Genomic DNA, 23198 nt, shown 5'->3' on the forward strand with positions numbered 1-23198 from the left:
TATAGCTATTTTACAGTACCATGTCCCAAAGCAAATAGCAAATAGCTTTTTAGTAAATTTTCAGAATATTTTTGTTAGAAGAATATGCTATATATTTTTAGAACTTTAAGTAGTGTATGCTCTGATTTTTGTTATTTTAAAATGTAATTTATTTTTTTTATCACCATTTAAGCCCTCCATGCTCTCCTCAACCACCACTCACCCCCCTCCACCCTCACAATCACCTCATTGTTGTTCATGTCCATGAGTTTTCTGTTTCTGTGTTTTCTGTGCACAATTCTTCCACTCCACCATCCTCCACTTACCAGAGAGCTGTTTGTGTGCTCGCTATCTATGAATATGCATAACCAGTGCAATTTTAAAATTAAGTTCTGATTTTTATTTTCATCTTATTGAAGTGTTTATAATTTTCTAACAACATAAGGAAGTATACACAGATAGACTCATAGATAAAGAGAACAGAATGATGTTTGCCAGAGGGCACAGAGTTTTGGGGGATGAGTGAAAAATGTGAAGGGATTGAGAACCACAGATTGATCATTACAAAATAGTCATGGGGTTGTAATAGATAGCACAGGAAATCCTATATAATAAAGAGCTAATGTGCAAATGGATGTCTTACCCTCTCACTGTGGCCAGGGGACCTGAGACCACACCCCTTGCCCCGGCGCTGGGTTGGATGACCTGGGGCAGTGCAGGGGGACCTGAGGCTGTGTCCCCAGCCCGGTGGGGCTTGACAGAGGTGGGGCCAGTCGGGTCTGGGTCTTGCACAATTTTGAGGCACGAGCCAGTGGGCAGGAACTTGACTCTGGGTCCTGCAGAGCACCCCAGACTCTGTCAGGATGAAGGTTTTCATATACATTTTACTAATTTTCTTTCATCTCTGATACTTCTATTATAGAGAAACAGCAAATAACAATATTAAAATATTTCTTCTAATTAATTCCCTTTTAATGTGCATGAGTTTCATGCACCAGGCCACTAGTATAGTTAATAATATTGTAATACCTATGGATGGTACCAGTTTGATATTGGAAATATAAGGGGGGACACTTAGTAAAATATATGATTGTATAACCACTATGCTGTACACATGAAACTAATATAAAACTATATTGAATGTAAACGGTAATTTTAAAATGTTAAAAAAATTTAAAAAGAAGTACTGATTGTCAATATCCTTGTCTGGTCTAGGCTTTAAGTAGAATGCCTCTTGAGCTCTCTCTAGTCGGGTACTGGGTAAAAGTTTTCAGATAAATAGTCTGTATTAGATTTGGTAATTGGATGTCCAGTTTTAGTTCTTGATTTCATTTTTGAATCAGAAATGAGTAACTTCAATTGCTGTCTCTTAGGGTCTTGGATCTATAATTTAAATGGGAGGCTATCCTGCTTTTTTCTCTGGTAGAGCTTTCTAATTCTTTCTCACATGACCAGAGGAGAGCTTCTTCACCTTTTCTACTTGTTCTCCAGACCTCGGGCTTTAGTCTCCACACAGGTGAACATCTTGAGGGAAATGAGTGTCAGTGTTGAAAGGATTAAACTAAGGAAGTGAACTGAGAAAGCCCAGGCTAGAGGAGAGAACCCGAACTGAGAGCCAGGAACTCAGAGCAAGGAAGCTGCCTCCTCCACTCACCTGGCCCCTGGTGACTCCCTGCTAGGAGGTCCCGGAGAATCTTCTGCAAATGGATCTGCCTCTGCAGCTGCGACTCCTCCCTTGGCTGCAGCTCTCTTTTATACCATTGCTACTGAGAGTGTACCTTCTCTCCACTGGGGTCCCGGCTGTGACACAGTTTGGAGCCCAGAGTTGCTCCAGGTCTTCACTTTCCAGGACCTCCAGGAGGCTCCCTCTAATCTCTTTCCCCACGTGCATCAAGGTTCGGTGTTTTCTCATTGCAGCCCTAAAAGGCCCCCACTGATCTCAGAGGTGTATCCAGCTCAGCTCAGGGAACAGAAGTACTCAGAACCCAGTCCCATGGGAACCACTATTAGATTGTCATCTCTGTCTTAATGAAGGATTAGGAAAAGGTGTCCTTTCTCTTGTGTAAATCCCTGAACTCCTGCCCCTCCCTTGAATACATATACCTTCCTTTAGCCTCTTCAGGGACCATTTTCCATAGGTGTGTCCTCTGGGCTGTATCTTTTACCACTTTCTTATTAATGAATGATCTTTCTCGTATATAAACATAAAAATGCAGATGCCCCTTTTGCTGTAAACCTCCTATTTGTTGCTTTCTATCAACTTTGCACCCTGCTCTGTACCCAAAGAGGTTAAAGTCTATGGCCTCTGGTTTATGGTTGAATTTGGCTAATGGGAGTAAGCTGGTGTGAGTTCAAAAGGCAGCAAGAAACACAAGTTGAAATATTTATTCCTCTGAATCTTTCTTTCTCAGTCCCAGTGTTGGACAGTGTTCTCCAGACCTCCCTCCTGAAGGTCTCCTGTATCCATTGGTGGTTCTCCCATGGTTGTGGTCAGTTCTGGTCAATACTGGTAGCTGTTTCTTCCCCATTGCTTCGCAGATCTGTGGGATGGCAATAGCTTTTGAGGTTGCCAGCCCATGTGTATTTCACCTTCATTGTTTTCATTGCACTTTTTTCTTTCCTTCTAGTTTAGAACTTCTACTCAGCCAACTTTCTGTGGTTCTGGGTGATAGTCGTTTTGTCTTTTAGTTGTAGTTTTGGTGTGGTTGTGAGAGGCAGCATATACAGATGTATACCTTATACTGCCATCTTGTTTTCTCCCTGTGATATATTTATGCCATGGAACGCTATGCAGCAGTAAGAAAGAAAAATCTCTTACCCTTTGAGACAGCATGAGTGTAATGTAGAGTATTATGTTAAGCAAAATAAGCCACTCAAGGAAAGACAAGTATCACATAATCTCTCTCATATGTGGAATCTAATGAACAAAATAAGCTACTGAACAAAATAGATCCAGAAACATGGAAGCATGATATAGACTGAGAATCTCAGAGGGAAGGCAGGGGTTGGAGTTGTAGGTGGGGAAGAGACGGGAGCTCTATATACAGACAGTCCTCAGGTTACATTGGACTCGACCTACATTGTTTTGTGGTTATGTTGCCGTCTCCCATTTGTTTATAAAAGAAACAGTTCTGTCATTTCAGCATATGTACATATGTGCTTTATGTTTTTTATTTACCACAAGTAAAGGTCAGGAATTGTTATATTTCTTTAAATTTTTTTTTTTTTTTACTTTTTCATTTTATTACTGCTGTGTATGTGCTCCATGTGAGTGACGTAGGTGATTATGTAGGTGGGTTCCGACTTAAGGTGAGAATCGCATTGAATCACACCAAAGGAACAGATCTCCAATGTACCTCGAAGACCTACTGTACAAAGGAATATATATGTATATATACATTATCCATGGACACCCATAATAGTGTGGTGAATGCTTGAGAGGTGGTGGGGATCAATGGGAAAAGAAGAGGAACATCTATAATATTTTCAACAATAAAGATAAATTAAAATATTAAAAAAGGAGAAACAATTTGTGACTATGTGTGGTGATATATATTAACTGAACTTATTGTGGTAAGCATCTTGCAAAATCTATAATAATAAAAGTGTAATGTGCTAATTAGACCAGACAACTAAACTAGTACCTTCTTGATATCATTCCAGACGTCCTTCCAGAAGAAGCCTCAGTGGCAGTTAGGGGTGATCAAACAGGCAGGTGAGCAGTTAGGGGTGATCATGCAGGCAGGCAGAAGGGTTAGGGGCAAACAGGCAGGCAAGCTAGCAGGGGAAATCAGACAGACAGGCAAGTGGTTAGGAGCAATCAGGCAGGGAGGCGAGCAGTTAGAGGTGATCAAGTAGGCTGGTGAGGGTTAGGGGCAATCAGCAAGACAGGCAGAGTGGTTAAAGGTGGTCAGGCAGGTAGGCAGGCAGGCAGACAGGCCAGTGGTTAGGAGCCAAAAGTTTTGGATTGTGAGAGAGATGTCCGACTGCTGGTTTAAGCCCGATCCTAAACCAGCAGTCGAACATCCCCCAAGGGGTCCTGGATTTTAAGAGGGTGCAGGCTGGGTTGAAGACCTCCTGATCCCCCCACCCCATGCACGGATTTCGTGTACCGGGCCTCTAATATACATATATTAAATCATTATGTTGTATACCTACAAAATAACTTTTATTTTAAATAACTGAACAATGATGTCTAAATCTCCCATCAAGTAATTATTATACTCCCCTTATGGCACAGTGAATGTTTATTATATCAATTTTATTTCTAGTCAATCTATTGTTTCTATTCTTTTCTGTGTAACTTTGTGCAAATATAAAACTGAATTAAAAGTTTCCATTTTGAGAGACCCAAGATGGCAGTGTAGGCAAACGCCTTCCACAACCACATCAAAATTACAACTAAAATACAGAACAACTATCATTCAGATCCACTGGAAAGCTGGCTGAATGGAAGTCCTACAACTAGAGAAGTAAAGAAGAAAGCACACAGACTGGTAGGAGGTGCAGAGGCACAGAATGGGCTGGTCTAGCACCCACATGTGCCACTTTTTTAATTGGGAGGGAGATGGTCTCTGTGGAGACCGCTCATAGGAGCAAAGGGTCCCAGTCCCACCCCAAACACCTAGCCCAGGGTCCTAGAGCTGGGAAAAGAAGTTCCTATAACTATGGGCTGTAAAAATCCGTGTGGATTGGGGGTCAGTGACACAGAGGCGCTGGAGACCCAGCTGCTCCTCTTAAAAGACTGGTACACAAAATGAACTCAAAAGGTCCTTCCTTCTCTAAGCTCCAGTGCTGAGCGAGGCTCTGGGGGACCCAGACACATATGAAGAGGAACTGGAGTCTGGTATTGAGGCAGGAACTTGGGGGTGGCTTCTCCCAGACGGAGGTGCTAGCAGCGGTCATTGTTCCCTTTCTGTGGTAAAATTAATTTAGAGTTTATTAATTGGTAATCTGGAACTACTTTTTTGGAGTATTTTCTAGGACAAATTTTTTTTCTCATTTCATAGAAAGAAAACTTTACCACCCAATTAGGTAATTTTCATTTGTGTATATATCTCAAAGCATGGTAGCTGTGTACAAGTGTGCCCATCTCCAGGCAGCAACAATGGTAAGAGATAATTGTATTTTACCCCCACTTATTTCTAGTTATAGGAAATTTCATTATAATTTTAACATGCCTATTTTGATTAGTGAGCCTACCGTTTTGGTGGCCATTTTCCTCCCATTTTTTTTTTTTTTTTTTTAATAATGCAGGTCTACCACCTCTTCCTTCTTAACACCTGTAGTGACTTATAAAGCTGAGGTTACTTCTGAAGTGGATGGACAATTCTTCACCGCACCCAAGCAGCCTCTGGAAACCCAGTCTGAGCTCTCCCATCCTGAGAGCATAGACCATGGGGTTGAGAGCAGGAGGGATGACATTATGCAGCACATTAAGGAGGACAGGGATAAGGGGTATCTTTTCTTCTACAAGGTGTGTGACTGACAAAACAATGATACCTGAGTAGAAGAAGAGAATAAGGATGAGGTGAGAGCTGCAGGTGCTCAGAGCCTTGAACATTGCTTCTGCTGAGTTTAGTCTCAGTACAGTGTGAAGGATTAGAGCATAGGAAGAAAATACCAGAGCCATATCGCTTCCAACTAGGATCCAGGCTAAGAACAGTTGGTAAAATTTGTTTACAGTGATGTCATCACAAGCTAGACTGATAACCCCCAAGTTAGAGCACAGGCAGTGGTCAATTTCATTCTTGGAGCAGTAGAGTCTTTGGGCAGCCAGGACAGGCACTGGGATGGTCAACAAGCTATTTCTGAGCCCCATGAATCCTGTGACCTTGACCACAAAAACGTCAGTGACTATGGAGGGGTATCGAAGAGGGTGACATATGGCTATGTATCTGTCTACTGCCATGCAGAGAAAGATACCAGACTCCATACCAAAAAAGCAGTGGATGACATACATCTGAGCAAAACATTCAGGCAGGCTGATGGCCTTGGCATCAAACCAGAAGATAGCCATAATCTTGGGCATAATGGTGGTGGCCAAGCCAATGTCGACGAGTGCCAATATGCCCAGGAAATGGTACATGGGCTCATGTAGTGTGGGCTCACGTTGGATGGTGATGAAGATGAGGAGATTGGCAGCAAGAGCTAATAGGTAGAGCAGAGCCAGGGGCAGGGAGAGCCAATGCTGCCACTCGTGAATGCCTGGGAGCCCCATCAAGATGAACTGGGAGATGTGGAGACTGGAACTGTTGGTATGACTGGTGGAGGTGTCCATGGCACAGGTGCCCTGTTCTCAGTGTCTGTCCATAAAACCTAAACAGGAAGGAGGTTGCATTGGAAAGTTTAACTGTGATTTATAATTAGGGATCCCCCAAAACTCAGGTTCTTTAATTATAAATGGCTTTCAACATTATTATTATTATTATTATTATTATTACTATTATTATTATTTTGCCTCCAGGAAATATTTCTCAGAGGAGCAATAAAGAAGGCTAAAATTAGTAATAAAGAGAAAAGTTGGAATAGCTATTGCTATCACTACTTGTATGCCTAGTAAGCATGTCCAAATACACCAGCAATAATCTTAACACCACCAAATGACAAATATTAATATTTTGTTTATTTTCCATTTTTCTGTTTTCTGTTTAAGCAGTTTACATTATATGGAGATAAATTTGTATATTGCCTTTGTCTTTGCAGCAACCTGTTCTAAGAGGTAAAATAGGTGCTCAGTAAAAAGTTATCACATGAATAAATAAATGAACCATGACTTTGCAGTATTTAATTATTTATTTTAAAATATATTTTATTGATTTTTCACAGAGAGGAAGGGAGAGGAATAGAAAGCTAGAAACATCAACCAGCTGCCTCCTGCACACTCCCCACTGGGAGTACATGCCCTTGACTGGAATCGAACCTGGGACCCTCAGTCCACAGACCAACGCTCTATCCACTGAGCCAAAACAGTTTTGGCGACTTTCCAGTATTTAAAAGCAATGTGGATTTAAAAAATATATATATATTTTATTGATTTTTTACAGAGAGGAAGAGATAGGGATAGAGTTAGAAACATCGATGAGAGAGAATCATCGATTAGCTGCCTCTTGCACACCTCCCACTGGGGATGTGCCCGCAACCAAGGTACATGCCCTTGACCGGAATCGAACCCAGGACCCTTCAGTCCATAAGCCAACGCTATCCACTGAACCAAACTGGTTTTGGTGTAATGTGGATTTTTAATTTTAATGAGCACTTTATCTTATATAATAAAGAGCTAATATGCAAATGGTTGTCACGCCCTCACACCCTCGTGCCCTTGTCCTGGGGCTGAGGAACCTGAGGCTGTGCCTCCTGTCCTGGCACCAGGGTCTGGGACCTGAGGCTGCACCCCCCACCTGGTGGGGTTTGATAGGGGACCTGAGGATGCACCCCCACCCTGCAGGGCTTGATGGGGTGGGGCCACATGGGTCTGTGTCTCGCGTGATTTTGAGGCATGCTGAGGTGGGTAGGGACTTGACTCTGGGTCCTGTGGCATGTCCCAGATTCTGACAGGAGGGAGATTTTCACATACATTTTACTAATTTTCTTTCATCTCTGACACTTTTATCATAAAAGAAGGGAAATTAGCAATATTAAAATATTTCCTCTAATTAATTTCCTTTTAATTTGCATGCATTTCACTGGGCCACTAGTATCCCTATATTTGACTATTTCATAGATTACTAACCAATATTTTACTTTTCAGATTATTTCTCAATAGAATTTCAAAAATGATACAAACAAAATCATAGCCATCTTAACATTTTCTTTTTAGTAGAATTTTCATATTTTTTAAATGTCACACATGCATATGTTTAAAAAGTTAACAATAAAAAATATCAAACCAATCTAGGATTCCCAAATTCCTTTCTTTTCACTAAATGCAGCCAGTAATGATTTGTTGAGAATCCTCCCAGAGACAGTTTTACATGAACAAGAATATATGTACTAACTAGTTTCCCGTAAGAGACAAAAACAGTGTTAGCATACCAATCATACCTTTATTATCCTTTGTTTCCTTGACTTTTCTTTTTTGGCTTAGTTATCTTGGAGACTGTTCCATATCACCATATAGCTATACCTCATTGTTGTTAAGCTGCGTGATTTTCTACCACATGGATGTCTGATATTTTGCTGAACATTGGTATTTTCAGTATTTTCCACTGTACAAAAAATGATTCAAAATGTATTTGTAAATATATCATTAAGCACATGTGTAAATTTATCTACAAGATAATTGCCAAGAAGTAAATTGCTGGGTGAAGTGGAAAAAAATGATTTTGATTAATATTGCTAAATTGTCTTTCTAAGAGGATTTTCTGGTCCTGTATAACTGTAGGGCATTTTTAATGCTCTTGAATTCAAAACAAATTTTAAGAGAATAAGTAAAAATTAAAATTTCAATTTTGGCTCACCTTTCCCTTCATTATTTTGTGAATTTTGACATTGCCAATGGCTTACCCCCACCCCATTTATATGTTTTTAAATCTTCTCTTTTTACTTTATGTTCAATTCATATTGTAGTAGTAAATGAAATAATGTTTTTCAAAGGTTTAAATTGGAGTCTGGCAGCACATATTTTTAATTTGCATGAGTTTTATTATATCTTGAAATTATTACTTCTATCTGTTGAGTTTTCTAGAAATATTTGCTCCCTAAAATCTATCTTTTAAAAAATACACTTCTGGGAGAAGAATCCAAGATGGCTGCTCGGGTAGGCAACTAGCCGCAGCCGCACACAACAATTTCAACAAAATACAACTAAAATATAAAATGGACATTACCTAGAACTACAGGAAAGTCGACTGACTGGAAATTCTACAACAAGAAGCAAGGAGAAAACCAGAAGGAAGCGCGGAGGAGCTGTAAAAGCCCAAGGTACGGAGACACGCTGCGCGCAGAGAGGACAGAGCTGGAGAGGAGAGAGGCTGAGTGCCTGGCTGGCGGTCCCAAGCGGGAAGGAGAGAAAATCTCCGACTGTGCTGGGCCCAGCTCCAACTGCTCTGAACCCCAATTCTAGGCCAGACCCCGGGGACCCAGGCTCATCCATAGGGAGCTGGGCTGTAAGGCGGGACTCCGGGGAAGCGGCGAAAGGAGGTCCCGGAGGCACGCACACTGTGCGCAGAGAAGGGCCGGCCGGCTGTGCAGTGGGATTGCCCTGATGGGAAGGAGACAGGGGCTCCAGACTGCTCTGAATGCCACCTCCAATCCCACTTCCAACTGAACTGAACCCCAATACCGGACTCATTGGGGAGAGCATAGACAGTTTGGCAGCAGGCGAAAATCGAGGGCACCTTTCTCTCAGAGGTGCTCGCAACAAGTACTGAAGGACCCTGAGTCTCAGGAGTCGCATAGGGCGGGGCTGACGGAAGCCAAGGCTGTAGGCTCCACCCTGAAACCCCGCCCCATCAGGAAAGCTGCCTGCGAAAATGCCTAAACCAAATAGATCACAAATGAAAGAAATGGAGGACAAAAAGCGACTGGATATAGAGTTCAAAACCACACTTATAAGGTTGTTCAAGAATCTCCTAGAAAAGGCCAATAAAATAAACAAGACCTATGAGGATATGAAAAGGGATCAACTAGAAATAATAAGGGATCAACAAGAAATAAAGAATACATTGTCTGAAATAAAAAATATTTTATGGAGTCCTAAAAACAGAATGGAAGATCGCAAGAATCAAGCCAAAGATTTGGAACATAAAGAGCCAGAAGACACTCCTCCGCAGACACAAGAAGGCCAGAGAATCCAGAAAGTTGAAGATAATGTAAGAAACCTCTGGGACAACTTCAAGCGAACCAACATCAGAATTATGGGGGTCCCAGAAGATGAGAGAGAGCAAGATATCGAAAACATACTGAAAGAAATAGTGACAGAAAACTTTCCCCACCTGGTGAAAGAATTAGACTTACAAGTCCAGGAAGCGCACAGAACTCCAAACAAAAGGAATCCAAAGAGGACCACACCAAGACAAATCATAATTAAGATTCCAAGAGCAAAAGACAAAGAGAGAATATTAAAAGAAGCAAGAGCAAAGAAGGTAGTTACCTATAAAGGAGCACCTATACAATTGTCAGCTGATTTCTCAACAGAAACCATGCAGGCCAGATGGGAATGGCAAGAAATATTCAAGGTGATGAATAGCAAGAACCTACAGCCAAAGATAATCTATCCAGCAAAGCTATCACTCAGATTCGAAGGTCAGATAAAGAGCTTCACTAATAAAAAAAAGCTAAAGGAGTTCATCACCACCAAACCAGAATTATATGAATTGCTGAAGGGGGTTCTTTCAGAAGAGAAAGTAAATAAAGATAAAAATTATGAACAACAAATACGTAACTATCAACAAGTGAATCTAAAAACCAAGGAAACTAAAAAAAAAAAGAAATCTGAGGAACAATATTAACTGTTGAATATAATAGAATCAGAGGTATGGAAGGGGAGTGAACTGTTTATTCTTGGGGAAAAGGGGAGAGGGGGATGTGGGAAGAGAATGAACATAAACTGTGCACCTATGGATGAGGACAATGGGGGGTGGGGAAAGGGCAGAGGGTGGGGTGAGAAGGGGGGGAAAGGAACATTTGTAATAATATGAACAATAAAAATTTATTAAAAAAATAAAAAAAAATAAAAAATACACTTCTGCATACACAAACTTTCATGTATTCATAGCAAGTGAACTTTTAAAATTAATTATTTTATGATTTTAAAATTTTAAAGAAAATTTTATTGATTGATTTGAGAAGAGAGAGATAGAGATAGATAGATAGAGAGAAACATTGATTTGTTGTTCCACTTATTTATGCATTTATTGGTTGCTTTTGTATGTGCCCTGACCGAGGATCCAACCAGAAACCTTGGCACATCGGGGTGATGCTCTCTAACCAATGGATCTACTTGGCCAGGGCCATGATTTTTAGTTTAGTTTTTTTTTTTTTTTTTTTTTTTTTAATATATTTTATTGATTTTTCACAGAGCGGAAGGGAGAGGGATAGAAAGTTAGAAACATCGATGAGAGAGCAACATCGATCAGCTGCCTCCTGCACACCCCCTACTGCAGCGTTTTTCAACCGCTGTTCCGCGGCACACTAGTGTGCCGCGAGATGTTGCCTGGTGTGCCGTAGGTGCAGACAAGACAAGAATTTTATAATTTTTCACTATTTTGTTTACTTAATATTTCATAATAAAGTAATTATAAAATACTTTCTTTGTGTTTATTTGATTCCTATTCAAGAGAATTACTTTATATATAGTCAATATAGGCACAGAGTTAAATTTTTTAACATTTTCTAATGGTGGTGTGCCTCGTGATTTTTTTCATGAAACAAGTGTGCCTTTGCCCAAAAAAGGTTGAAAAACACTGCCCTACTGGGTGTGTGCCCTAAACCAAAGTACATGCCCTTGACCAGAATCGAACCCGGGACCCTTGAGTCCGCAGGCTGACGCTTTATCCATTGAACCGAATCGGTTTTGGCGATTTTTAGTTTTAAATACTGTAAAACCCAGCATTTTAATAAGTATTTACTTGCATTAAAAAAAAACATTTATACTATATTTTGAAATTAATTATATAACTAATTTGAGACTTGACATGGAATAAGAAAGCCCCTAAATCAATTTCACCCACAAATAGCTAAACCATTGTTCCAGCACCATTTAGTAAAGAAATCTTCCCCTTGCATTAATTTATTGTATAATTAATTTGTTTTTTTGTCAAATATCCAATCTGAACACATATTAAGGAATATTGCCAGTCTGGACAGTCTTCTCTGTTTTTAGTTTCAACACCTACTGAATGAGTGTCTTACTAATAATTTAAAATATTTTTTAAATAAAAAGACTTTTGTTACACACAAATTAATTTTGGAAAAATTCATTTTTACATCATTGTATCTTGCCATTAAAATTCTGTGTTGCCTTTCTGTCATAGATTTTTTTTTGTAATTGTTTCCATTGTTATTAGTTTTTTGTCTCATTATATTTCCTAGTTGGGTATTATTATTTTAAAAAACCTTCTCATGATTATTGTTTTTAAAACATTTCAAAAATATAGCTATTTTACACTATTGCCTTTCAAACCAAATTGTTCTTTAATAAATTCTGAGAATTCTTTTGGGTAGAAAAATGTATTACTTATTATGAGGAGAACTTGAGTAGTGTAAGCTCAGATTTTTATTTTTCATCATATTCAAATGTTTATATTTTTCTAAACAACATAAAGAAGCAATGACAGACTCATAGATTCAAAGAACAGACTGATGGTTGCCAGGAAGAGGGGGATTGGGGAACTCGGTGAAAATGGTGAAGGGATTGAGTACACATTGGTATTTACAAAACAGTCATGGGGAGGTAAAGTACAGTACAGGGAATTTGGTCAATAACATTGTAATAACTATGCATGGTACCAGTTGGATACTGGAAATATCTGGGAGAATACTTTGTAAAATGTATAATTGTCTAACCACTATTGCTGGGCACCTGAAACTGGTACAAAATTATTTTGAATGTGAATGGTAATTAAAAATATTAAAAATTAGAAAAAGAAGCACCGAGTGTCAACATCCTTGTCTGGTCTAGACTTTAAGTATCATCTTCTGTGAAATGCTGGGGAATGCTTTTTGGATGAATTGTCTTTATTAATTTTGGTGATTTGATGTGTAGTTTTAGCTCTCGATTTTAGTTTTGAATCAGAAAAGAGTGACTTCATTAGCTGTCTCCTCTCAGGCTCTCGGATCTATGATTTAAATAGGAGGCTATCCTGCTTCCACCGTTCTGTCAGCCAATGTGCCCCCCTGCCTCAGGCTCTGTGATGGTTGTTTTTTCTCTGGTAGAGTTTTCTATTCTTTCATATTCTATGACCAGAGGAGAGCTTCTTCACATTTTCCTACTTGTTCTTCAGACCTCAAGCCTTAGTTGCCATACAGGGTGAAGACCTTGAGGAAAATTAGTGCCAGTGTTAAAAGGGTTAAACTAAAGAAGGCAACTGAGAAAGCCCAGGCTGGAAGAGAGGACCAGAACAGAGCCAAGAACACAGAGCAAGGAAGCTGCTTCCTTCACTCACCTGGGCCCAGGTGACTCCCTGCTAGGAGGTCCCAGAGAATCTTCTGCAAATGGAATCGCCTCTGCATCTGCTTCTACTCTCTTGGCTGCAGCTCTCTTTTATACCATTGCTGCTGAGAGTACATCTTCTCCTCCCCAGTGCACATATTGGAGCCCAGAGTTTGTCTGGACAGTCTGCCACTTCCCAGGACCTCCAGGAGGCTCCTTCTAATCTTCCCCCCACCCCCCCATGTGCATCAAGGCTTAGTGTTTTTCCATCACAGCTGCAAAGGCCCCCAGTCATCTCAGAGGTGTATCCAGCTCAGCTCAGGGAACAGAAGTACTCAGTCCCCAGTCCCGTGGGAACCACAATTAGAAGGTCATCTCTGACTTAATGAAGGTTTAGCAAGAGGTGTCCCTCCTCTGGTGTGAATCCCCGAACTCCTGCCACTCCCCACAACACATGCACCTTTCATTAGCCTCTTCAGGGACCATTTTCCAGCAAGTGTGTTCTCTGGGCTGTATATTTTACCACTTTCTTTTTCATGAGTTATCACTCCCATATACAATACAAACATAAAAATGCAGAAACCTTTTATCTGTTGCTTTAGATCAACTTTGCACCCTGCTCTGTACCCATAGAAGTTAAAATCTATGGCCTCAGGTTCATGGTTGTATTTGTCTAATGGAAGTAAGCTGATGGGAGTTTAGAAGGACAAATTGAGCTGTTTGTTTCTTTGAATCTTTTTCTCTCAGTCCCAGCGATGGGCAGTGTCTGTGTTTCCCTCCTGAAGCCCTTATCACCATCAGGTGGTTCCTCCACGGCTCTAGTCAGTACTGGTAGCTGTTTCTCCCATTGCTCCTCAGGTCTGTGAGATGGAAAAGTGTTTGAGATTGCCAGCTCATGTGTATATCACCTTCCCTGTTTTATTACTATTAAACTCTTTTCATATTTTTTGAATATTGTCTTCATTATACCATGCTCTATATCTCCCTTTGCATGTGCCATCTGTTTCCTGTGGGACTTTTACCAAGATACCTCCTTGTCTCAAAAGTCCTCTCCCCAGACCCTCCCTCTGAATCGGCACCTTCTCTTTCCATTTTTTTTTTTTTTTACAAACTTCCTAAAACACTTCTTCATATATACAGCTCCCCATTCTTTACCTTGTCTAAACATATTTGAGACTCATATGCTCCTACTAAACTAAAATATCCCCTTCTCTGCTATTACCTAAACGTTTGCATAGGGTTGTTGTTCCTGTCTTAAATGTTTGCTGGAACTTATCGTGAAGGGCTTGATCTATTTTCTTCATTTTAACCCATTGCCACTGCTTTCTTCCAGGATTTTACCAAGTCTTACCCACACTAATATGCATCTCCTATGCCCAGGATACTATTAAATAAATCTATTAAAGCACTAATATATCATTGTCACTGCCCTACTTAAACAACTTCCTTGCCTGTGGTGTTGTTGACCTTGACCTCTTATTAACATGTAGTGCTGTTTGGAAGAGTCCTTAGAGGCCTGTTGTAGTCTGGGCCCAACCTCCCTCTCAAACCCGGTCCCTCTCCACTGCTCCCTCAGCACGGCTTTGTTAGCTCTTATCAAGAAGTCCATACTTTTGGAATCTTAGTGTCCTTTTTTAATGCTAGTCAGTCATTTTTGAATATTTAATTCCCACTCTTCAACTTTCCTCTTTAATGTTACCTCATTTGCGAAGCCTTCCCTGATCTCACAGACATAATCAGATGCTCTCTCTCCATCCTGTTTCTGTATTTTGAGGCGTGGCTCCAGGTCTTTGAATGTGCCTCTGGTTGTCTTTTTGGTGGTGCTTTGTCCTAGTTTGATGTGCATCTTCCATATTATCCTGATTAAAATCTCTCTATATCTTTCCACAACCTTAAGAGGAACTCAGAAAATATTTTTTCTTTTATCTAAATTACTCATTCAAAGCCACTTGACTGTTTTTTGGAGCTTTAGCCTTGTTTCACTCTCTTAATGTTTTGCACAATTTCTGACTTTAGGTAAGGCTTTTAGAGTTTTATTCAGTTGGCTCATATTCACACTAATCTATTGATAATATTCCAGTTGTAGAACTTTTTTATTTTGGGGGCTTAAGTTCCTCTTTCAATTTTCAATTAACTGCCCCATTTCCTCTTATACTGGCTTTTGTATCACTCTTGCTACTTGTGTTGCTTACTTCTTCCTCCTTCACATGGGGTTCTTTATTATTTTTTAAAAAAATATTTTTATTGATTTCTGAAGTGAAGGGAGAGAGAGAGAGAGAGAGAGAGAGAGAAATCGATGATGAGTGCCTCCTACATGCCCCATACTGGGGATCGAGCCCACAACCAGGGCATGTGGCCTGACTGGGAATCCAATCCTGACCTCCTGGTCAACCTCAACCACTGAGCAACACTGGCCTGGCCACATGAGGGTTCTTCATGTTAGGATTCATAATATGAAGTCATGGTAGTGTGTATAATCTTAGTGTTATGTGAAGTGACACCTGCTAAGTTTTCTTCCTTCTGGAACTGGGCCAGTAACCTTAGAACATGGTTACCTAATTTTGGTACTGACCCTTCCTAATAACCCTGTGCTATTCTCTTCCAACATAGCCTGTGTTGATCTCTGTCTTTCTGATAAGGAATTGTCATTGTGAAGACACACAGGGCTGGTTGAGTCCTGAACTGTGAATTTGCATGTTTTTGTTCTTTTTTTCCCTTTGGCTTCATAAAACAAATCATTCTTTTCCTCAGTGGGAGTTTCTTACTGAATTTAAAGAAACTATGAATAATCATGTATGCCACACCAGGGTTTTTCTAAGTAAACTCTGTACACTCAGTTTCCTGCAATTCCTTTCAATCCACTGTGATGTCTAAATTCTTCAGACTCTTTAATGTCCTCCCATGGATTAATCTGGTATCATTTTCAGAAATGATTTTGGTGGCTGAGATGAGAGTAAAATATGGAGGTTATTGATTAAAAAGAGGTATCCTTGCAAGTTATTTCACTAACATATGGATGACAACACCTACAGGACTCCGCCTACCATTTTGAATAACAGGAGACATTCACTATTTTCTACAGCCTCATTCCTATGCTGAACTCTCTAGCCTCACAAAGGCTCCTAGTTATTAATTCATTCTTCCTCTCATGGTTCCACCTAAGTCCCAGGGTCATTGGAGTAATAGTATATGCTGGTTCTGATGTTGCTGCTCCCCATCATCCTATTTCCCTCATGCTTCCTGGATCTGATCTTGGTTGGCCATCAAACCATGTGTTCCCATTCCTTGTGGCAGGAGACCTCCCCTTGCTTTTGGCTGCAGGGCCTTGGCCCCATTGTGACATGGCACCCTAGAGTATGCTGTTCAAAATATTCCCTGCTGAGGTTGTTCCCTGTGGCCCCAATCAGAGGCAGAGACCTTGTTAAACATTTGTTTGAAGAGGAGGCAGAAGTCCTAATTGGTGTCTGGGTAGTAGAAACTTCACTTAGGATCCCTATAGGCAATGCCTGAAAAGGTGCCTATTAAATACTCTGTTTGGGGGACCTGACTGATAGCTCAATTTCTCATCCATTTTTAGGTCAACCGGTGCAGCTCTTTGGTGAGTAATGGCTAAGGGTAGGCCAAAAGAAGAGAGATACTTACAGGCTCCATCACAAACAGCTTTCCTTCAACCTTTCCAAATCTGGTAATCTTTTAGGCCATTTGGAGTGGAAATACATGGTCTTGGTATCATTACTGGGAAACTAGAAATACTGCCAATATTCTGCACATCATGTGAGGTCTGTTTGGGCCTTTTGGGTTATACACACACAGGCCAAGGAGGTTCCAGGTGTGTGAGAATTCCTTCCGCCAAAACAGGAAAACATCTTTCTAGTCCCTGCTCAACAGTCAGCTATTTGTAAATCTGCTCCTCTTTGAAGTTAAAGGGAAGTATTTGTGGAGGCACCTAAATCAGTGTCCCAGATTCCTATGGTCCCAGGACCCCTTATCTCTCTTTTCCTGCTTCTCTGATGGAGGTAGAGGAGCTGAGTGTACTGGAGCAGGTTTTCCTTAATATACAAGATTAGAATAAGGAACATTTTCTGGGTCCTGAAGGAATAGTTGGGCCATCAGGTGTAATTACTTTTTACATTGTTCTGAAGACAGTCTCTACAAGGTGGGCTGAGGCTTCAGGTTGGTCCAGCTTTGAAGATAATTTGAAGCAGATGCTCAGGTGATCAGAGCCACATTTCTTGACTTCCATTCAATATTATATCTGGGAGTGCTAGGGAAACATGTGATTGGGAGGAAAGATGGGGGCAGTGTTAGGGAAATAAACCTGTGCCATTCTTTTCCAATGTAGCCTGTGTTGACCTCTGTCTTTCTGAGAAAGAATTATCATTGTGAAGACACACAGTTCTAGCTGAGTCCTGAACTATGAATTTGCATGGTTTTGTTCTTGCTTTTCCTTCGGCTTCATAAAAACAAAGGAAAGAAATAATTATACCTGATATCCCAACTATTCCCTCAGGACCCAGCAATTGTTCCTTATTATAATCTTATATATCAAGGAAAAAAGAATGATTTGTTTTATAGAAGAGTGTTTTCTACTGGATTGCTCTAGTTTACTACTCTACTGACATCTGTACAGAGATAAATCTCTTATGTTTTGTTAAATAAAATGCATTGTTTCAAAATCTCTAAATTTTCTGTTTTTCTTAAACAGATTTATCCTAATGCATCATTTCTTTCTCTTACTTCAATGACTATCATACCATTTTCAGAATTTGATAAATAATTTATGCATTTATATCTCATGGGATTCTCACAACAATCCAGTGAGGTAGGTTTTTGTATACTCATTTCATCTGTGAGCAAACTAAGACAAAAATGGTTTCATGCTTTGCTTAAATTCACACAGCTGATATATGGCAGAAATATTACCTGGCTCAGGATCTTGACTCCTAATCCAGAGTTTGTTCCATGACTCAGAACTGTAGGTCTACTCAGCTCTCCCATCTTCCAGCTCTCGTGCCTTCTGCTGTCATCACAACATGTCTTTAGGAGCTGTGGTTGACAGCATGGGCAATAATCCCATGGTTTCTCCTGGAGAAGGTTATTGGCTATTTTAAAGCTGTGCTGATTCTTTCTTCTTAGAATATGTTTCTGTATAAACTTCTGATTCTTTCACTTAGGTTTAGAGATCTTGTTGTCATTGTAACTGTGGGATCAACCCAGCTGCACTTTTTCCACTTGAAATGTGAATTACTTATGTTACAATCCAAAGTCCTCTCAAACCCTGGCTCAGGTCTCTGTGTGTCCTTGTGTTTTTATTTCATATGGAAGAACTGTGTTCTTGTATGTATTATGGGGTCTTGGGGAGCCATGTAATGCCTAAATCACTCCTTAGCTATTTGATTCCTCTACTGCTTACCCTTGGTCACAGGTCCTGAATGTTCTTCCTTGTCCCAGTAGTAGTCACTGCTAACATGGAGACAGGATGATGACTTTCTAGATCAAGAGATCAGTGATTGTAAGTTCTTGTCTGATTCTGTCACAAAATAGATCTGGGACCGTGGGCCATGACTTCTTTCTAGAGTTTAGTTTTCTAACTTTGCAAATGATTGGAGACTATTATATATTGGGAATTTGATAATTTCATACACATAGTGTAATTACACGGAAAATGCAACTGGAGGAAATATTTGCCAATTTCCTCTCCTGTTCTCCATAATGTGGCTGTGATACAGAATTATTTGGCTTTTATGTGGTTATTATTACTCTGAACAACAGCAACTTGAAGGAGGTGGTGAAATCAGATAGCCATTTTGAGATACTGGTGAGAGAAACAAGATATGCATTTATGAAATGACTGGGGAATAATCCAAGGAAGAACATGATTGTTATTGAAGTCATTAAGCACCATGTAATCTGTAACCTGGCAGTCAAGTGAAGTCTGGGGAAGCTGGATGTCTTCAATTTAAAGAAATTTTCCAGATATTGGGATCTTGGGCAGTTTCTGATGAAGGTTAGTGGTATAATACTAGGGAGCCAACGTTGATTACATCTAGCACCAGCATTCAGAACTTGGGACTATGAGCACGAGAGGAGAATTTCTTTTTAACATCAGTTCCTGAGCATTTAAATCTTGTTATGTGAATTGCCCCAGATTATAGATATGTTAGGATATCTAATACTGGAACTTGGTTTCTGAACTTCTTGTCCAGGGCATTTCCACTGGACCCAGTTGTCTTGCCTCTTCTGTGTTTTAAGATCTTACAGAAACATTGACTAAGTTGAAAATTATTTTGGACTGTTTTTTGAGAAGTATGGGGAAAGAGTAATAGTGATGTTAGTGATACCAAATATCCTAATCTTCCAATCCCTCATATCATTTAATTTAACCTATTTTTTTATTTTTTATTTATTTTTTGCAGTGGCTCTTTGCTCTTCTGAACGAGATGATCTCCATGATTCTTTCCAATACTTCTTATCTCTTCCCACATACTTTCTTCTTGGCTGGCATTCCAGGACTGACTGCCGCACACATTTGGATCTCACTTCCATTTTGCTTCATGTTCTTCCTGTCAGTGATTGGGAATGGTGTTCTGCTTTTTCTTATTCGAACAGAACGCTGCCTTCATCAGCCCATGTTTTTCTTTCTCGCCATGCTCTCCTTTGTCGACCTGGTTCTTTCCCTCTCCACTCTGCCCAAGATGCTGGCCATTTTCTGGTTTGGTGCTACAGCCATCAGCTCCCACTCCTGTCTTTCCCAGATGTTCTTCATCCATGCATTCTCTGCCATGGAATCAGGAGTGCTAGTGGCCATGGCCCTGGACCGCTTTGTGGCCATCTGTAACCCACTGCGTTATGCAACCATTCTTACACCGGTTGTTGTGGCCAAGATTGGAGGCCTAGTGGTGCTGCGAGGTGTGGGATTGACCATCTCCTTTCCAAGCCTGGCCCATCGGTTGCCCTACTGTGGTTCCCACATAATTGCCTATACCTACTGTGAGCATATGGCAGTGGTGAAACTGGCCTGTGGGAACACCACAGTGGATAACCTCTATGCCTTTGCTGTGGCAATCTTTCTTGGTGTGGGGGATGTGGCCTTCATTGCCTACACCTATGGGCAGATTGTGAGGACTGTAATGAATTTTCCTTCATCTGAAGCACGTGCTAAAGCAGGCAGCACATGTACTGCTCATGTCTGTGTTATTCTCTTCTTCTATGGCCCAGGCTTTCTTTCTGTGGTCATGCAGCGCTTTGGCCCACCCACAGCCTCTGCTGCCAAGGTCATCCTTGCAAATCTCTACTTGCTCTTCCCCCCTGCATTGGACCCCATTATCTATGGGGTCAAGACCAAGCAGATCCGGGAGAGACTGTTTAAAATTCTTACCCCCAAGAGAATTGATCCCACCTGATTGTAGTTCTCATCACCTGGACCTCAAGGACCAGGATGACCACCCACTCTGGGGTGGGAGACCCACAGCTCAGGTTATTTACCTGGTGAGGACAATGAAGAGAAAGCAAATAAAATTGTCCTGAGTATTTGGAAGTTGGGACATCTCTTCTGAGGTCTATGGTGTTTAGATGTTGTGATGGAAAATTGAGAAGGCCTGAGTATCTCAACTAATCAACCAACAAATAATTTTTGATATCCTTTTATTCTAAAAGTTTATGATTTACTGTGTTGATAAGATAAATGCATCATGTAATGAAGAAACAATTAGGACTTTGACAAACATGAATCAAGTGACAGGAGTTCCAGGAGAGATGAACTGGGTGCCAATTTTAAACACAAGAAAACATGGGCCACTTCCCACCACATGACGCTGATATATGGAAAGTTCTCTCATCAGAAAAATGTTGGCATCACAGAAAAAGGGTTCAAAAATTATGGATATACTTTAAAGTATCCAGTTTATGAGAGAAACTCCTTTTATAATCATGTTCCTTTTCACTCCAGAATTGCAGCAAAAGCTTTAATTTATTCTCTGTATTTTTTCAGCCTGGATTTGAGTGAATGACCTCTATGTATTATGTAGTTTTATGCTCTGAGAGTAATAATAATTCTTTTATTTCTTCTCTGTTCCAGGCATAAAGATCTGAGTTTAATTTTATTGCACATAACAATAATTGTTTTAAGTTATTTTTTTTTCCTGTCTTCATTCCTAACTCTCTTGCTCGTTTTCTTCTTGCTTCTACCATTGGCACTCACTTTAATATGTTTGTCCTAAAGTATTTACATGTCCTTGTAATATATGTAGTATTGATTAAGTGTTATGTATTCCTAATATAAGTAAATACCCTTCTTTAGTTCCTCAGGTGCCCATGCTTCCTGCAGCCATGGGTATTCTGGGTTATTTCTAATAGAAATGCATATTTCTATCCTTATCCTCAACATGCCTATTCATTTTGAACTTCACTTCAAACCTCACCCCCCCACCACTGAAGATTTTTATAACTACATCAATCACTTGTTTTCTGAACTGAGAACTTTGTGTATATTTATTAATCATCATAATTTATAATTACATATGTAATGATTGGTTGAAAGATCTCTGTCTTCTGTTTCTACTGGATGGTGAGATATATTCTTAGTCTGCTATCTGGCACAGGAAAGGCTCTCAATAAATGCTTGTTCAGTAAATAAATCTCATTATTTAATAGACTGTGTTATTTTAGCATATTTCCTCATCAAACACATTGACTTATGTGTGTTTTGAAAATATGAATATGTAAATGTCCAAAGTGTAACCCAGTAGGCACTCAATAAGTTTTTATTGAAGAAATGAAATAATTTGTTACAAAATCACCTTTCCTATTGCAATCACCATTAACACTCTTGTCTTCACTGCTGTCATCATGACTCACACCACTTTCATTTAGTCTTTTCAAATGGTGTAATTTCAACTAGTGGTATTTTGGATGCTGTGCAGATACAATAGAGGTCATGGTTACTCTTACAATGAAGACTCATTGCTTTGTGTGAGCATAGAACTAACAGAGAAGTAGCACTTGCCTTCCTTTTCATTCTTTGTTTGCTCCCCTTTCTTCATTATTTTTTTCTTGTCTTGAGTATTTATCAGGTTCTCAGTGTGACAATGAAGTTGAAAACATAGAAATTATGATGAAATGTGATAGTTCTGTGGTAGAGATTTGATCCAAATCCTAGAGGACTAATTCTCATCAGGAGGTAATGGGCAGGAATGGGACATGAGTTGGGTCAGGTTGAAGCAATAGTATAAATGATCAGGGCTTAGAAGACAATGGGCCTGGGTTGAGAGGGTAGAATTTTTATATACTCTCAGAAAGGGAAATTAAAAAACAACAAGCAATTCCATTCACAATTGCTTCAAAAAGAAAAAAAATACATAGGAATAAATTTAACCAAGGATGTAAAAGACCTATGCTCAGAAAATTATAAGACAATGAAAAAAGAAATTGAAGAGGATACAAATGATTGGAAGCATATAGCATGCTTATGGATAGGAAGAATTAACATCATTAAAATGTCCATACTACCAAAAGCAATCTATAGATTCAATGCAATTTCAATCAAAATACCAATGGTGCATTTCACAAAACTAGAACAAATATTCAAAAAATTTATATGGAACCACAAAATACCCATAGCCATAGCAATAGTGAGAAAGAAGAACAAAGTTGGAGGAATTATGCTACCTGATATCAAACTATAATACAAGACCACAGTAATCAAAACAGCTTGGTACTCACATAAAAACAGACATATAGATCAATGGAACAGAATAGAGAGCCCCAAAATAAATTTACACCTTTATGGTCAATTAACACGTAACAAAGGAGGCAAGAACATGCAATGGAGGAAAGACAGTCTATTCAATACATGGTGTTTGGAAAATTGGAAAGATACATGCAAAAATAATTGGTATTCACCTCATTCTTACAGCATACATAAGAATACATTAAAATGGATTAAAGACTTATATGTTAAACTCGAAACTATAATAATCCTAGAAGAAAACTCAGGCAGTAAAATCTTGTACATTTCTTATAGCAATATTTTTTTCTGATATATAGCCTTGGGTAAGGGAAACAAAAGTAAAAATAAACAAATGGGACTACATCAAACTAAAAAGTTTTGTACAGCAAAAGAGACCAT

The 23198-nt window shown here is 39.7% G+C and overlaps 1 protein-coding gene and 1 pseudogene across 1 annotated transcript; one reads left to right on the forward strand and one right to left on the reverse strand.

Moving 5' to 3' along the window:
- Window positions 1–5271: 5271 nt before the first annotated feature.
- LOC118713316 lies at window positions 5272–6259 on the reverse strand (annotated as a pseudogene).
- A 13262-nt stretch (window positions 6260–19521) lies between these two features.
- LOC118713319 (olfactory receptor 52K1-like) lies at window positions 19522–20475 on the forward strand. Its single transcript, XM_036427753.1, has one exon. The coding sequence runs from the start codon at window positions 19522–19524 to the stop codon at window positions 20473–20475; it is 954 nt and encodes a 317-aa protein (XP_036283646.1).
- Window positions 20476–23198: the final 2723 nt, after the last annotated feature.

This window comes from Pipistrellus kuhlii, unplaced genomic scaffold, assembly GCF_014108245.1.
Source record: "Pipistrellus kuhlii isolate mPipKuh1 unplaced genomic scaffold, mPipKuh1.p scaffold_m20_p_9, whole genome shotgun sequence".
In the NCBI taxonomy this organism is placed as follows: domain Eukaryota; kingdom Metazoa; phylum Chordata; class Mammalia; order Chiroptera; family Vespertilionidae; genus Pipistrellus; species Pipistrellus kuhlii.

What these genes read in the sequence shown, in the direction of transcription:
- LOC118713319 (XM_036427753.1), top strand. Translation starts at nt 19,522, where the DNA reads ATGATTCTTTCCAATACTTCTTATCTCTTCCCACATACTTTCTTCTTG.